Below are 15,780 nucleotides of genomic sequence, written 5' to 3'. Positions count from 1 at the left end.
ATACTGAATGTAAGTGCATGTCTGCCTGTGTGTGTGTGTGTGTGTGTGTGTGTGTGTGTGTGCGTGCGTGCGTGCGTGCGTNCCCCCTCTAACACCCCCAACAGCCCCCCCCCATCCCACGCCTCTTCCACTACTTGAACCTCAGGCACAGGATACAGAGAAATAAAGAGACGTGTTCACATGCAGATGTTTATGTAAATGATGGATGCAATACAACAATCATTCATTGGGATATCACATTGCATGATTATGTAATTACACACGCTGGCTGAGACCCACCAGCGTGTGTAATTACTTAATGATGCAAAACTCTAAAGTGATATATTTGGTGAGCTGGTGATGTGTTTCAAAGAACGACTAGATACTGACTAATGCAATCTGATGGTATAAAATTAACCGTGATGAAACGTTGGGTAAAAGTGTCTTTACAAACGGAATGACATGCTAATAGGTAAGCCGCAGGTAGAACCATTATCAATGATACATTCTTTTTCTATTCTAGTGTCTTTCAGCAATGAAATATGATACAGATTTCAATGTCCAGCACAAACACGACATATTGATTTTTGTCAATTCACTGAACAAGAAAATTAGAAGATGTGCAATGTTGGGTTGTTTGTCAATTAGAAGGTAAAGTAAATACGTGCTACACTTATACAAAATAAATGTAAAGGCTCACAGGAAAACCCAAAGATTAAAGTGAATTTATAGTGTGCGATCGCCGGGTTAAATTAAGCTAGTTGCTGCCAATTCTCTGTCTCGTCAGTAAACCTCTGGTATAAACTAATCAGATGCAGACAAGCATGCACACACACACAGACACACACACACACACACGCACCATTTTACAGAAACACAAAGCACAGAGTAGCAAACACACAGACATCATTACAGCTTCTCACTGCTGATTAGGGCAGATCATTAGTCTCCAGAATATAATCCAGGCTTGATAGTAACCCACAAGCGAGAGGAATTCACAGCTGTGGGATTTCAGGAATGGTGAAACTAGACGATTGGCAGGGAGCGGGCTATTTCAGCAACACAACATTCCTATCAGCGAGGATTTAGACAAAAGGGCAGAATGAGAAGTGAGATTCTCAAGTTGAAATCATCATGTCAGAGCGGGAAAATACAGATGAATGAGCAGACACAAACACAGACGGACAGACAAACAAACAAATAGGCAGCAGACTGTTGAGAGGCCGTGTGTGTGTGTGTGTGTGTGTGTGTGTGTGTGTGTGTGTGTGTGTGTGTGTGTGTGTGTGTGTGTGTGTGTGTGTGTGTGTGTGTGTGTGTGTCTCATTCCAGTCGGCCCATGCCAGTGTGCCTCTCATTATTCTGATTTGGCTGTATCTCCTGTTGGCCTGTCTAGCGGGGGATAAGGCAGAAGGACTGTCTCTCTCTCACACTCAGCCCTTTATTATCAGGCTGGCTGGGCAGCGCAGGGCCGGGCATAACTTCCATGTTCACTAGCAATCAGCTTACAGGATGAAAAGAAGGGAACAAAAAGCTCTGGGGGGACGGGGACGGGGACGACGAGCAGGGAGAGGGAAATCAGGAGGGATGGATAGACAGAAACTGGGTGAAAAGGAGTGAAGAGATCAAGGAGTGAGCAGAATGGAAACAACACATAAAAAGAGTACGGAGGACGAGGATCCGTGTAATTGGAAAGAAATAAATGCATAAAGGAAAACTTAGTGGGCAAAGTGTGACATTTAACCCCGCCCTGACCCCTGTTAGGAGGTCAGGGATACAGAGCGCTGTCTGCTGTCATCAAGCCAATGATCTGCTACTCAGATTACAGCTCTCCACAGGGTCTCCACTGCAGCCCAGTATCGTTGTCTTTGATTGGCAAAAAGAGCCCCGGGACCTTCACTGATGTGTTTGAGTGGTACAAACTAATTGGTTTTGTTTTATTCCACTAATGTGAATGTGTGATGGTGTGTATGCACACAAACTGCCTGTAGTGTATGGGCGTGCGCACAAAGGCTTCCTATATGGTGGGAAACGCTGCGAGGAACGCACACACACACAATCAATCCACAAACACAGACGGCTCTGACACACATCTCGGATCTTGCAGACAGGGGTAGATATCGAAGCTGTCATTAGTTTGTTCATTAGTATTTGAGAGCATCCCAGCTGACACATGTTTAAGGTGGTTTGATCAATGAAAGCCCCACTTAATGGGAAGGGAAAAAAAGTAAAGCAAAAATCAGAAAAGGGAGGAGGTAAAATATCAAGAGACACATGTGGGAGACTGCTAAATGTCCATGCTGATGCACTGTTGCCCGACTCTAAACATTACAAAAAGATAAAAAACAATAGTTTTGGCATTTTAAAAAAAGAGTCAATGTGAGCCTGGAGGGATGTTACACTGATGCTCCCCTGCACACACAAAAGCTTAGAGACATGTGGAGACAGTAATACACATGTACTGTACACTCACACACTCATTCTCTCGTGTGCAAAATACACAAATACTCAAACACCCCTCTGCATTCATAACCATGCAAGGAAGCACGCACACACACACGTGCACACACATCAACACACTAATCCAAGCCGTCTGGTGCAGATCAATTGTTTTCCTGTGGTGGAAGGTCTCAGCTGAGGCACCTTAAGAGAACAGAGCGCAGCGCATGACGCCGTCTCCCTTCTCTCTGGTTCTTTACCTTAAGGAGATCTATCTCTTTGATGCAATCTTGCCGAGCTTTGGCATCCATCAAGTCGAATATCTATCAAGAGATCAAAAGGGGAGAGAGGGAGAAAGAGAGAGAGGACAGAGAGGGGTGTTATGACATATTCAAGTAATGCTAAGATGGAGAGATGTAAAAAATAAAACAGGGGGGGAAAAAATACTAAACCGAAAAACATGGTTGCTGTTATCTAGAGGGTGGCGTTGGAGTGACTACAGGTATTTCAAATCTGAGTAACACACACATATGCCTGTGTAAGGTGTGTGTGAGAATATGTGTATACATGCTCAACCAGAACACCATATCCTCATGTGGGTGTGTATGAGTGTAAGTCAGTGAATAATACTGAATGTAAGTGCATGTCTGCCTGTGTGTGTGTGTGTGTGTGTGTGTGTGTGTGTGTGTGTGCGTGCGTGCGTAATCTTCAAGACAGCTGAGTCACATTGTTAAGGTAGATAAGCCTTCACAGTCATGTTGCACTTAAAAGAACAATGGAATTTAGCAATTGTTTCATAAATAAAAGAACAGAATCTGCTTTTCTGTTCTTGTCTTTTTCAGCTTACTGACATGCAATTTATTTTTGAGAGTGTGTGTTTGTGTGTGGATTCATGACTTTTTCTTAAGTCGAATATATACTGCATGCAGGTGAGTGAGGTATTGTTGTGAAAGTGCCTGAAAGTGAGAGTATATTTGGCTGTCTGTTTGTGTTAGCCTAGTGACAGACTGACAACTTGTCTCGGGTTAACTCTTCATGAGGACATACAGAAAAAGCAAGAATGAAGAATAGTTCAACATCTCTCTGGCTGAATATTTTGGCTGCACCCGGTATCCAAAGTGATGTGTTCGACTGTGTCTCACCTGGACTTTTTTCAGGGCGACTGACGTGTTGTCTAACAGGTACCTTGCCCGCCACACCTCGCTGAACTGGCCACGTCCAATCTTCTTCTCAATCTGGAAGTTTGCCAGTGAGTTATGCCCCATGTCTGGTTGTAATGGTTTCTGAATAATAAAAAAAACACATTTTTAGAATTTGTGCACCTACACACAGCATATGCGCAAGGGGAAAAAGGATTAACGGACATTTTGCAAAATTATTTATCTGCCAACCAAGTGCAACCATCTCCACATTACTGAATGAGGAAATGTTGGTGAGGCCCCAGATTCTGTAAATTGTTTTGCTGAGAGGCTGCTCTAGGCTGCTGATGATTTGACTGGCATAAGGCTGATGTGAAGCTGAGAGTCCTTGTAAAATATGCACACCGCTGAACCATATTAGCTCATTTAAGCCCATAGATGGAAGAAAGTTCATTTTTCAAAAGTAGTTTACATAGATCATCGTGATCTATGACAGCATCATGCAGGACCTGGCAGAATGTCTTGGAAGTCACTGACATGTTGGCACCAGACATTTATTTCTGATTAATAGTTACAGTTTTTTTTCCATTGTTTTATATTTTTGATTGATTATTTTCCAATGTACTTGCTAGGCAGATAAATGAATCGCCACTGGTGGCATGGGTTCTCCTTAGTAGCTTAAAATGACCTCTCTTAAGATAAATTGAAAAAACGATTTCTCTAGAGGGACGTACAACATTTCACACATATTTCACCATCTAATCATTACACCTAACTTGGTTTTTAAGGTCAAAGGAATCCAGAGTCCTCTCCCTTCTTTTGTCTGACAACTTGTATTACTAACATTAGGGCCACAGACTAAAGGAATTCTCACGACATGATTTGTTGTCCAGGTCAGAGACACTCACCTTTTACTATAAATAAATAGAAAAAACATTCAAAAATAAATCAGAATGAGCCCCCAAGATATGATGTGTGAAAAAAAGCACATAGCAGCCTGTGTGACCTTTCCAGGATTTTGGTAAACGTGTACAAGGCTTCAGCGGGAGCCAACAGAAGGTGACAGATATCAGAATGCCACATGTCACCAGAACTTCTGCCAGTGTTGCCGTGGGAGCAGCTCAGGGGCAAGCTACTCGGTACAGAGGTGTGCAAACAAAGTGGGAAGAAGGTCATTAATTTCCCAAGCAATAAAACACATAAGGAAGACAATGAATCCTAAGGAAAAAACAGCAACTAAAAATCAAACCAAAATACTGAAAAAGGAAACTTGTTCACCTGTTAGTACGGCAGCAACCAATTATTATTTTTACTTTTGACCAATCAGATTTTCTTTAAAACTATTTTCTTTCAAATTTCATATTGCTGGTCCAGTCAAGAGTAATACAAAACATATTCATTTCATATTTGAAATAGCCATCCACTGATTATTTCAGCATTAGTGATACCACTAATAAGATAAGACAATAGTGCTGTATAATGCATTCATAAGGCAATGTTAAATGCTGCCATCACTCATTTAAATGTATGCAGACAAAACCAACCCAAAGACTGAACATTTCTTGCAAAGATTAACCAATGGATATATTTACAAATACAAAAAAACACACATTGACAGTGAAGGGAAGAACGAATAATAACACAATTGTTCATAATAGGTATGAGGCTGGGTGGTGGGGGTTGTTTTGGCAACCAATTTAAGCATTTCATTGTTTTTTCAAAGTTGAAAGTTGACAGCCAAAGGAAGACGAGTGAGCCAATTAGATGCCCAGTCCAATTAACACTTAACACCGTCGAGGTGTGTGTGCATTTTTCAGCATGACACCGCCATCACCGAGCTGTCTGAGAGTTACTGTGACAGAGAGCATGAGACACTGCTTCACAAACCTTAGTGCAACATCACTTCAGCTCGAAAAAAAAGAAAATGCTCTGTTAATAGCGACCACTGAATGTTTTAACAATAGTAACATATTGTTCACTTTGGACTTAAAGTAAACACACATAGAAGAGAGGTATAATACTTAAATAAGTAACAGGGTAGGACACATTGAAAGTGTGACCATATTGTGCAGTGACTTGTCATAATGGTGACAGAAGCATTTGTGCAAGGATGCAGGATGGACAGATCGAGGTATATACATTCAGAGACAGAGAAAGAGAGAGACAGAGAGAGAGAGAGAGAGTGAGATGGGGGGGCAAAGAGGACGAGAGGGCATTGCTTTCATTCGCTGCGTGGTAGCTTGACAAATGTTAGCATGAGCCTCTAAAGCGCTGTGACAACCGCCTGCTGAGAGCACAGTCTTGCTAATGTGTCCTGGCATGCCAGCCCCCTAATCACACATTTACATATGCAATGACCTACATTTGCATGTCAGATCGCACACTGTCCGGCATGATTAACAGTGGGCACTTCCCCGCGTGGAGTCGCCCTGGGTGGCAGCAGAGGCCGTGCGAGGGCAGAAGAGAGGGCTGGAGGGAGGGCGGCTTTTTTGGCAGCCAAGGGGCCGGGCTGCCAGGCGGGATTATGTCAGCCAGCGGCCCCGGCATTAGACACTTCATTAGAGCTAATCTGTTTAGCAGTGGGCAGTGTATGTAAACTTCACAGGCCATTTGCGGCACCTCTTCGCCCCCTGGCCTGGCCTTCAAAGGGCAGCCAGGCCGAAGCTGAGTGACAGGCCGTCTCATCTGCCGCACACGGGTGTCACACAATCAGGAGCTCCCAGCTGAAACACAAGGCCCCGACAAACACACACACACTTACACACAAGGAAGGAAGTCACAGAGGAATGACCCTGAATGACACAGGGGTCAGTGTCTGAACAAAACTGGAGAGGGGGGGGTGTTATAGACTGCTGCTTCTAAATGTGATTGTTCGTGTGTATGTTAAATATAATGGTGGGATCTAAAGATGGAGGGTGGCCTGGTAGACCTTTCCTCCTTGTTTATGTCAATGAGTTAAGTATGGCACACATTCTGTCATGGATACATGGTTGAGTCTTTTACAGGGCTTCCATTCTTATAAAAGGGGTGAACATAATTTAAAAAGTCTGAAAACCAAGCAGCAAAACTATCCGAAACCACTTTTTTAAACTTGCAAGACATATCTCTTATTACCTTACAATGTTGAAGCAAAAATAGAATGCAGCTCCTTTAACACTGGCCAAAGTGGAATCAGTTCAAATTTGAGATCGCAAATCAAATGTTAGAAATAATTAAACTTACTCCAGACCTTGACTATAAATGAATGCAGAAACATTAACCAGTTTGAGGCTGATTGATTACTACTGTCTCATTCTGTTCCGAGCGTGATACTACAGACTTTCTTCATGTTTTGCTTAACTCACATTTCTGGGCTGTGCTTACTCTTTTCACTCGCATCATTCTGGTTTTGTGATGGGGACAAGCTGCAGGGGATGGAGATAAGTGGCAGGCGCGCAAGGCATTATGGGTAACGTCTGTGAGGGACAGCGTGTCTTGGGTATAAAGGTGACACACAACCGCCATGGGCAACTCACTAGCAGGGGGATTGAAAGAGAGAGAAGAGAAGGGAGAAAGAGAGGAGGAGAGAGAGACAGGGGGAGAGCAGACAGACAGCCCATCGGAGGAAGTGTGATTCGGGCGGCCCAATAATGACACCATTGCCAAACACAACTGACAAGCCACATGGAGAGTGGAAGAGGGAATGCGGAAGACAGGGAGAGGGAGAGAGAGTGAGAGGGGGGAAAGACAAGCAGCAGAGGGGCGAGGGTGTGATGTGACAGCCAAGCATGTGCCAACGGCTGCCACAGAAAGGCCAGCGGCGGCAGAGAGGTGCTGCTGTCTCCCAGAGAGAGAGGGAGAGGAACCGGGGGCACATCCACGCAGAGCCGGCTAAATTTAAAAATGCATCTCTCCATTTTAACATAATAAACCCCGCATTTTGCCACACTCGAAATCAATAGAGAGAGCTGCATATTTCAGCGTGGATGGGGTCAATTAGATTAGAGTAAGAAATAGAAATTGGAGGTAAGGAGAGGAGATAAGAATGAGGGTCCCAGGCCGTGGTTCATGGTCAGTGAAATAATCCCACCAGAGACCCCTGAGACCACTGATTCAAAATCTGAATAAGCTGTTTACCCAATACAGGTGATGTTGTTTGATGTATTTATGTTTACGTTATTAGCAGAAGTAGTGGCCAACAATCAGTGTTCTGCTTGTTGAGTGCTTGGATGAAGAAAAAGGGATTTTCAGGTTATTTCCTCTTTTGCATGCTTTTCAGGATGGACTATGATTTCCATGAAAGTGACAGATGACTGTGGATGTATTCTCCAAGAGAGACAGGGAGGGATACAAGGAGCAGCGGAGGCAGCAACTGGCAGGTAGCGAGGCCTCCCGCCCCACCAGTCACCCCCCCCCCCCCCGAGCACGGCATCCATGCAATATTCATCCTCAGCCAACCGGCAGGATTCACCCCAAAGGTGCATATCGCTCTTCTTCTCCTCTCAATCTGATCCACAACCGCACCGCCTTGTCTCAGCACGTTCAGACAGATCCGTGTCTGTCAAACTCTGCAGTGACGATCAAAATATGATCTGAGGGGGGCCTCCTCTCCAACCCTCCCACTCACTCAAAGAGCAAATGCGCCATTAAAAATGCACATCTTACCAGCTCATCTCGTTTACCTAATGCATATGCATCATACCTCCGGGACCAAGAGAAATGATATTGCAAGCGATACAGAATATCCTTCATCACATATACAATTCAGATTTCTTCAGGAGGAGGCTGGTGATTTTTTTTTTCCCCTGTGCTGCCGAGCAGACTGAACCTTGGGAAAGTGTGAAACAGATGCAGGACTTGTTGAAAGACACCCATCTGGATGCTGCTTCGACTGCCATCTACATACTCTGACTGACTCTCCAACTAAATGTGAAATCAGTTCTGACTTCTTCTGTGAGAGTGAAAAAAAACATGACGCAACGCAGAAAGTTCAGGGTGCTTTCAAGAACCTAAGCAAAAAAAAATGGGCTTGGAATTAACACTGATGTAAACCGCTAGAAATAGACTGAAAAACGGAGGGAGAAATCATTAAGCCTGAACAATAACACACAATCAACTGCTGGGAGATCAGTGGAAGATCTAGTGTCTGTGTGTGTATGAGTGGAGGGTGTTGCCTAAGTGAAATTAATCATTAGAGCTTTTATCTTTTGTGCGCAACCCAATTATCCTTAATTTTGCAATTACAAATCTCAGAATATAAATGAACCCTCTTGGCAATTCCAGTGTTAATGTTGCAGTGCCCTTGCATACACAAGAAGAACAACAACTGAGAGCAAAGGCCTATTTTTAGTGTTGTTTCTTCCTCCAAAGTAAAATCCACATTTACTCTGGGGCATATGGATGATCCTCTTTGTTTAAAGTCTATTCAATAGTTATGGAGGCAAAGACATCCTTCTGGAAAGAAATCAATGGACCTGATGTTGGAGGGCGGTATTAAAATCCAACAATGACCAGATCTGCACAGAGCTGTATTGAACCGAGAGAGGCATACAGGGACGCCCTGATCAATAGAAACAACCACACACACACACACACACACACACACACACACACACACACACACACACACACACACACACACACACACACACACACACACACACACACACACACACACACTCTCTCTCTCTCTCTCACACACACACACACTGAAAGGCACAACTTGATTGACGTAAGGAAATAAAGGTTAAAACTGAATATTTACAGTAAGATTCCATGGATGAGTGGGTTTTCTAATAAAAGAGTATCAAATGCTTCCCCTTTGTAATACCACAATCATTATAAAATGTAACAAAATCACATACCAAATGATAAGATTACACATGTCGGTAATAAATCATTTACTGATGTATAATAATATATATTATCATGTGTCATTTTCAAAAGATATATTGAATATGTGTTTATAGATAAAATGGCCTAATTGTGTGGTTTTGTCTATTCAAATGATTTAGACTTACAACATCAAGAGCCTTCATCACATTAATGCAACAATCCCATAAAAGAAACCTGGCATAATGATACATGATTGAGATTTTTTTTTAATTATTATTATTAATATGAAGACTTTTTGTATCATGAATGTGGATAAATACTGTATTTTAACAATACAGTATTCTGTTTCTCATATTTGTTATTTTGTTATTTTATTTAATCTGTTCGAAATAAAGATTGAAATGACAAAAAAAAACGAGATATTTATATTTAATTTTTCTGAACTGCCAGAGAATAGGAGGTCACACAATCGTAGGCGTACATTTAAAAGTGGACTCTTTTTAGGCAATCAGAGCAGTGGGATTTGCATCCATTTATCCCCGTCCCTGTAACATCCAACAGACAAACACAACACATCTAAGCCACTAACCTTGCATATAAACTACTAGTTGTAAATAAATCAAGTACCACAAAACATCATATTGCAATACCTAAGTGTATTGTTTTTCTCTTCACTATTAAAAGGTATGACAACATATTTGTTTAATTCAGCTGCATTTCCTTATCTCACCTTACAATCCTAGCTAGCAGTTTGGCTTGTGTGTGTCTGTGTGTGGAGTTTACCTGGGGCTGAAAGACTGGCACGGCGGCTTGCTGTCCTTGTGGCTGTGTGTCCATATCCATGGTGTTAGGAGGCTGATCCTTTACACCTCTGGGAACAACAAACACACAAATACACCTTCTAGTTAGCCGGCTTTGAAACATTTTATCAGCTGGACAAGTGTTCCCTGTTTCACTATTGAGAGCCGGTTACAGCCAGAGTGTCTAGTTTCAGCAGAACTGGATCTCACGTCATGCCGGTGGATTTGACACTCTTTGTCTGGGCCCCTCTCAAGTTGCAGTAGGCAGCTATACTACGGTAATCTGAACAAAGCCGAGATAATGACACTGTACTTCCTTGGAAATCGTTCATGAACCTTTCATGGGAGTTACTGGTTATTCCAGCATGTATGCCGTTGCACTTCATTTTCCGTTTTCTGAGAAAATATAGGTCACAGCGAGGTGAGTGTGTTGGCTACGGGTGTACGGCATGGTGCTGTATAATTGCATGTCCTGGCATGTAGCCTAGAAGCAAACTAATTGCATAAGATTCTCCACCACCGGTTGCTTGGCTTATTGCACACTTACAACTATCAGTGCCACAATATGAAATGTTACCTGGTTTAATAATTGACACAAATCTCAAAAAGTATGATGCAAAACTTATATTCACACGTGCAATTAGCTTCTATATTATTCCAGAGACTCCAGTTAACTCATGCATGTGGGATGGTTTTGACAGACTCTAGAATCACTTCCCATGCACACTGTATGCACATAGTACGGTTACATAGACGAACAATTAACACCAATTTACACATTATATATTGAATGCATAATAGCAAACATGTGTTATCCCCACGGAAATGCATATCTTAGGTGTGCTGTTTGCATTTAAGCAACATACAAATGTAAGCTATGGAAGTGTGTGCACACATATTGTCTGGGATGTTGTGCTGTTCACATGTGGGCATACAGTGCACGCATGTGCATCCGCGTACATTCTGGGTCAAAGTATTAACGAGCAGAATGTATCGACAGAGGCAGAAAAAAAAAGCTTGGACTTTGCATAATCAGTAGTATGACTATAGCATATAGGAATATCTACCCATGCTGATTCTAGTGTAGGCTTTTATGATTCTGCTAATATCTAATGTGTCTTATTTACATGGCTTCTCCACGTGCATGCTAATACCCACATTCATTTCCACACAAAAGCTAAATGGGACACAACACTCTCCACAGTGGGACATTTGCATGTTTTTCCACTAGAGTGAAGGCCGTCTGTCTGCGGATCTGTCAGTCAGTCATTTGTGTTTTACTAAGTGTCTCCCGTCTCTGTCGCCTCAAACCTCCCCGGCCAATTAAAAGTCCCCTGGTACAATGGAGAGGAGAATGGCAGCGAGGAGCCGTCTCTCCCCTGATGTTGCAGTCCCATGCACTAAAGGTTAATAATGCTAATTAGACATCTGCAATATACATATGCATATATGTATGTATATAAATAAAAGCATGTTGAGGGTCTTTAATATGTGCCTGTAAGAAAGCATGTGTATGTGTGCGCTTGAGCATGCAAGAATTTAGCAGATAGTGGGGTTGTTTATTTTGGATTAGCTCAGCTTTTCTTTCCGGGGCTCGCTGGCCTTCATGTGAGCTTTGAAGCTGGTGGAAAGAACTGTTTGCACAACACTATTTCTCCTGGGAGTGCATTGACTATATTGGGAATATTGTTTATTCGGAAATTAACATTAAAAGCTTGTTTCCGACAAGTTTAAATCAATTTGAATGTAAAAAAGCGTTACAAATAATAAGGATTTTTAGCTGGAGGCAAAAAGGAAAACTAGAAAACAGGTTTAATATCTGAACAAGAGCCTTTTGGTTCTTATTATTTTACTTAGTAAACCAACTAAAGGAAAATAATCTTTTAAAAGCCAACTATTGCCATGGCTTGGGTAAAGGTCTAACTCTGGTAAGGCTGCCCTAATGTACCAATGACACCAGACTAAGTGTTTTTTCCATATTAATGCATTATTTTTAAATTAAAATAATATAAATAAATAGGGAAACATAAATGTTTTTATAAAGCCTATACAGAGAATTGTCCCAATTTGAAGGCGAGAGTTTGTACCGTGTTAGGAATCAAATGCATCTTCAAAATCACTTTTACTTGTTGTTCCTATACTGAAATTTAATTTCCCTACACAAATAAACATACGATTCCAGTCACACAAAATACTCTGCGCTAATCTGCTCATTTCACAAAATCACTAACGTTTTAAACACATTGAAATGAATGAGTCTACTCATTTTGGTTATAAAGTTAACTGTCACATATGAGTTCATCTCAATAAATGTATCTTCACATAAAACATTACTGTTTGGCACTTCACCACTGGCATCTCAAAGGGAAATTGTATTGGCTGTTGTTCGCAAATTAGTTTGTTCCCAAGATTGATAACTACAAATAAACAGCACCATAACAATGGTTTGTTGACGGACCATGGTGACGGAATCATTTTAAGGAAAAATCTTATTGTTGGTGATTATATTCTGTCAATTGTTAAAAATTGATTTTTTATTTCTAATCTGCAAAATTCTAGTAAAACAGAAAGCACATACTTTGGGCTTCAATATGTGTTTTAATTTGGATTCAAGTTCAATTAAGACAATCTTGAGACATCCTGGATATCCATAAGGACTAGGTGAAAACAGGGCCTATCAGACAGAAGCTGAGTGGAAGGGTGTCGGGACATTTTGATTAGGGTGTCACAGGGGACTTCACAAGTCACCCAGCCAGGCGGCCTCCTGCCTCTTGAAGTGATTCTTTGCACTTCAGCCGTGTGTTTTTTTAGATTGGGGCTGGCACCCTTACTCCTCTCCCTAACCCTCCTGTGTTTCTGACTGTCTATGTGTCAAAATAACCAGGGGGCGTCTTTGCGTTCTTTCGCCTCCCACATCCCACGTTAACGAGATCAATTAAGACTGCCGGGTTAGATTAACACACACCAGGAAACGGCACAATTAACGGAGCTTACTCAATCAAAAGAGGCAGGGTCAGGCTCTCAGGGCTCCCTATTCACACACAGTTCAAGTCAGTTCAACCCATCAAAAGCAAAGCATAGTCCTAGTGAGCCGAGGAATCAAACACACAGATGTATTTAAACTTTCATCATGTGAACCTTAAAGCTACCAAATCTCCCTCTCTTCAAACCCACTCCGCTGTTTACACTATTCTGCAATCAACTCTGATCCACAAAAGATCCTGCTCTCATCACAGAGAGGAATTTTTGACTTCCAAAACATTTGGTTGGCACAAGCAGCAGTGGGAACTCAATGTACCAGTCTACCCGCGAGAAATGGTGGTGGGCTGGTTAGTGTTTTATCAGCAGAGGGGCAGCAACTGCTAAAAGCTGCACTAACTATTGATAGATGCATGTCAGAGACCAGTGCGGAACGTTGTTCCGAGACGGCTGCAAATATACAACAGGATAGAATAATGTAAGAGTAAAAGTGAGGTAGAGAGAATCAATACAGTACAGGCCTACTATGTGGACACACATTATTCTCATATTACATATTTTTGTTCCTGAGTTTTACCATCTAGACTCATATTTAAGTTCCTTTGTTGTAATTTTTTCGGCTGTGAAAAAGTCCCAATTGTGCTGACCGTCTAACTATTGTAATACTGTACTTTATTACAAAAGAATGTCTACAAATTATCCCCAATGGTTCTCAGCATTTCCATTGCAGTTAGGCTGACAGGTGTGAATATATAATTTCTTAGTACAATGGAGCAACAGAGCTAGCAAGATCACATTTTACCTCTCTGATAAACTGATGGTAACTCTCCCATCCAGACCACCAACCACTCGGTGTAAACAAACACTGTTTTCTGACTGCGTTCCGTCTAACGTGCGACTCCAGCCCGACATTCTCACAGCAGGCCCGTCACACGAAGGTAATTAAATGGAGGAGGGAAGGGAGAAACTGAGGCAGGCAGAACAAGACGAGGAAAGAAAAGGATATTAACAAGATTCAGCCATTTTCTGTGAACATTCTTGTTTGTTCTCACACTTCCAGCACACATTTGTTCATTTGCTTTTGTTTCCTTACTTTCTACACTTCTCCAACTCTCCCCACTTCTTATCATGCTTTTATTTGTCTGTAATAAATATGCTCTATCGCCAACTGCACTGTGCAAAACTCTGCTCACCAAGAAGTAGACTTTAGGTAGTTTGGTCTGTTGTTCCCTTGAAAACCATAAAATGCTGGGCCCAATAAAAAAAAAAATGTCATTAAAAAAAGGCAACTCCAACGATTTCAGTATTGCACTTTCATAAAGTCGTGGAACTCATCTGATGACATCATCAGGGTTATAATTTCAGACTTTGGAGAGCCCCCTGAAGAACCGTCAAGGTACAACAGAGATTATACAACGGCTCTAACAGGAGGCCAAGAAGTACTCCTCATGACGGGTAAACTGAGCTTCATGAATAATACCTCATTCACACCAACGGCGTTTCAGGGCCGGTTCGGAGCTGGAGCTTGAAAAGCACCGGGTTTTCCTGTTCACACATTGTCCGGTTGGAGCAAAAGTACCGCATACGTCACGCTTACGTCGAGGCGGGGGCAGGGGCAGGGGCGGGATCAACTCCTGAACAACAACAAAAGCCTGCGTTGTATCCAGTTTGTACACAACGATGGAGAAACGTAACAAGCAGCAGTGGTCCACTGAAGAGACCTGCTACCTACTGGGAATCTGGTCTTCCGAAGAGGTAAAGAGGAAGCTGGAGCACAATCGGCCATTGTTGTTGTTGGTGTCAGCTGTGAGGGGTTTCCGCGCGGTTTGGCTTTATGAAGCAGGCACGCAAACGGTTACGTCATGACGCAAACGATGACGCAATGATGCAGCACCAGTCAGACTCTGGGCAGTGTGAAAAGAGCCTGAGCTAAACCGAAGAACCGGTTCTGAACCTGAAAAGCTCTAGCACGGAGCTTGAACCGGAGTTGCGTTGGTGTGAATGAGGTATAAGTGGAGAGCCCTTTCAAGTCAACTTCTCTTGATTTACAAGAGAAGTTGACCCTTGTTATCATATTTAGAGAAAACTCCCTGCCCTCTTCCCTTTTTCTTAATCATTTTATCCGTTACTTGCTTTATTTCTTATTTTCTTCACTTTAATCCAATATTCTATCCCTATTTTTGCTGTTTTATGTGGTTTATTTACCTATTCTGCCACAAAATTGTTCAACTATAGAGTTTCTTTCATAATTATTTGTTCAACCTTTAAAGAAAAAGGCACTGAAAACATAAACACAAAGTTGGCTTGGTAGGCAACAATTCGTCCAACCTTGACATTAAAGAGCATATCTTCAGTCTTCTAGGGCAAAACTGAGTGGGAGAATGCAAAAGGGAGCAGGGGGACAGCAGGGAGGGAGTAGGACGGAGTGGGACAGATACAGAAGTGAGAAAAGAAGAAGCTTGTTAGCCCTGATGTGTTGGCGGCCCTGAGAGAGACGGTGTGGAGCTGTGCTGGCTTTAGCTCCTCTATAATCCTCATTTCCTCCATTCGGCATTATTTATTTAAAATAGGAGAAGAGGCAAAACACAGAGCGAGAGCAGATTATAGAAAGGTAGATCAAGGCAAACTGGGGG

The 15,780-nt window shown here is 42.2% G+C and overlaps 1 protein-coding gene across 2 annotated transcripts in view; it reads right to left on the bottom strand.

Moving 5' to 3' along the window:
• The window catches only part of nek7 (NIMA-related kinase 7), a 56,376-nt gene that overhangs the window by 25,734 nt on the left and 14,862 nt on the right, over positions 1 to 15,780 (bottom strand). Inside the window, exons 2-4 of one of the 2 annotated variants that reach the window (XM_010794818.1) lie at positions 10,152 to 10,239; positions 3,558 to 3,698; positions 2,676 to 2,738 (exon numbers count right to left, since the gene is read on the bottom strand). In XM_010794818.1, the coding sequence (XP_010793120.1) occupies positions 2,676 to 2,738; positions 3,558 to 3,698; positions 10,152 to 10,211 (264 nt within the window). In that variant the 5' untranslated portion in view covers positions 10,212 to 10,239. The remainder of the gene's footprint in view (positions 1 to 2,675; positions 2,739 to 3,557; positions 3,699 to 10,151; positions 10,240 to 15,780) is intronic. The other variant, XM_010794819.1, reaches the window with a different exon arrangement.

Source organism: Notothenia coriiceps, unplaced genomic scaffold, assembly GCF_000735185.1.
Source record: "Notothenia coriiceps isolate Sejong01 unplaced genomic scaffold, NC01 NC01_scaffold00037246, whole genome shotgun sequence".
Lineage (NCBI taxonomy): Eukaryota > Metazoa > Chordata > Actinopteri > Perciformes > Nototheniidae > Notothenia > Notothenia coriiceps.
This window is presented reverse-complemented; position numbering and strand designations above follow the sequence as displayed.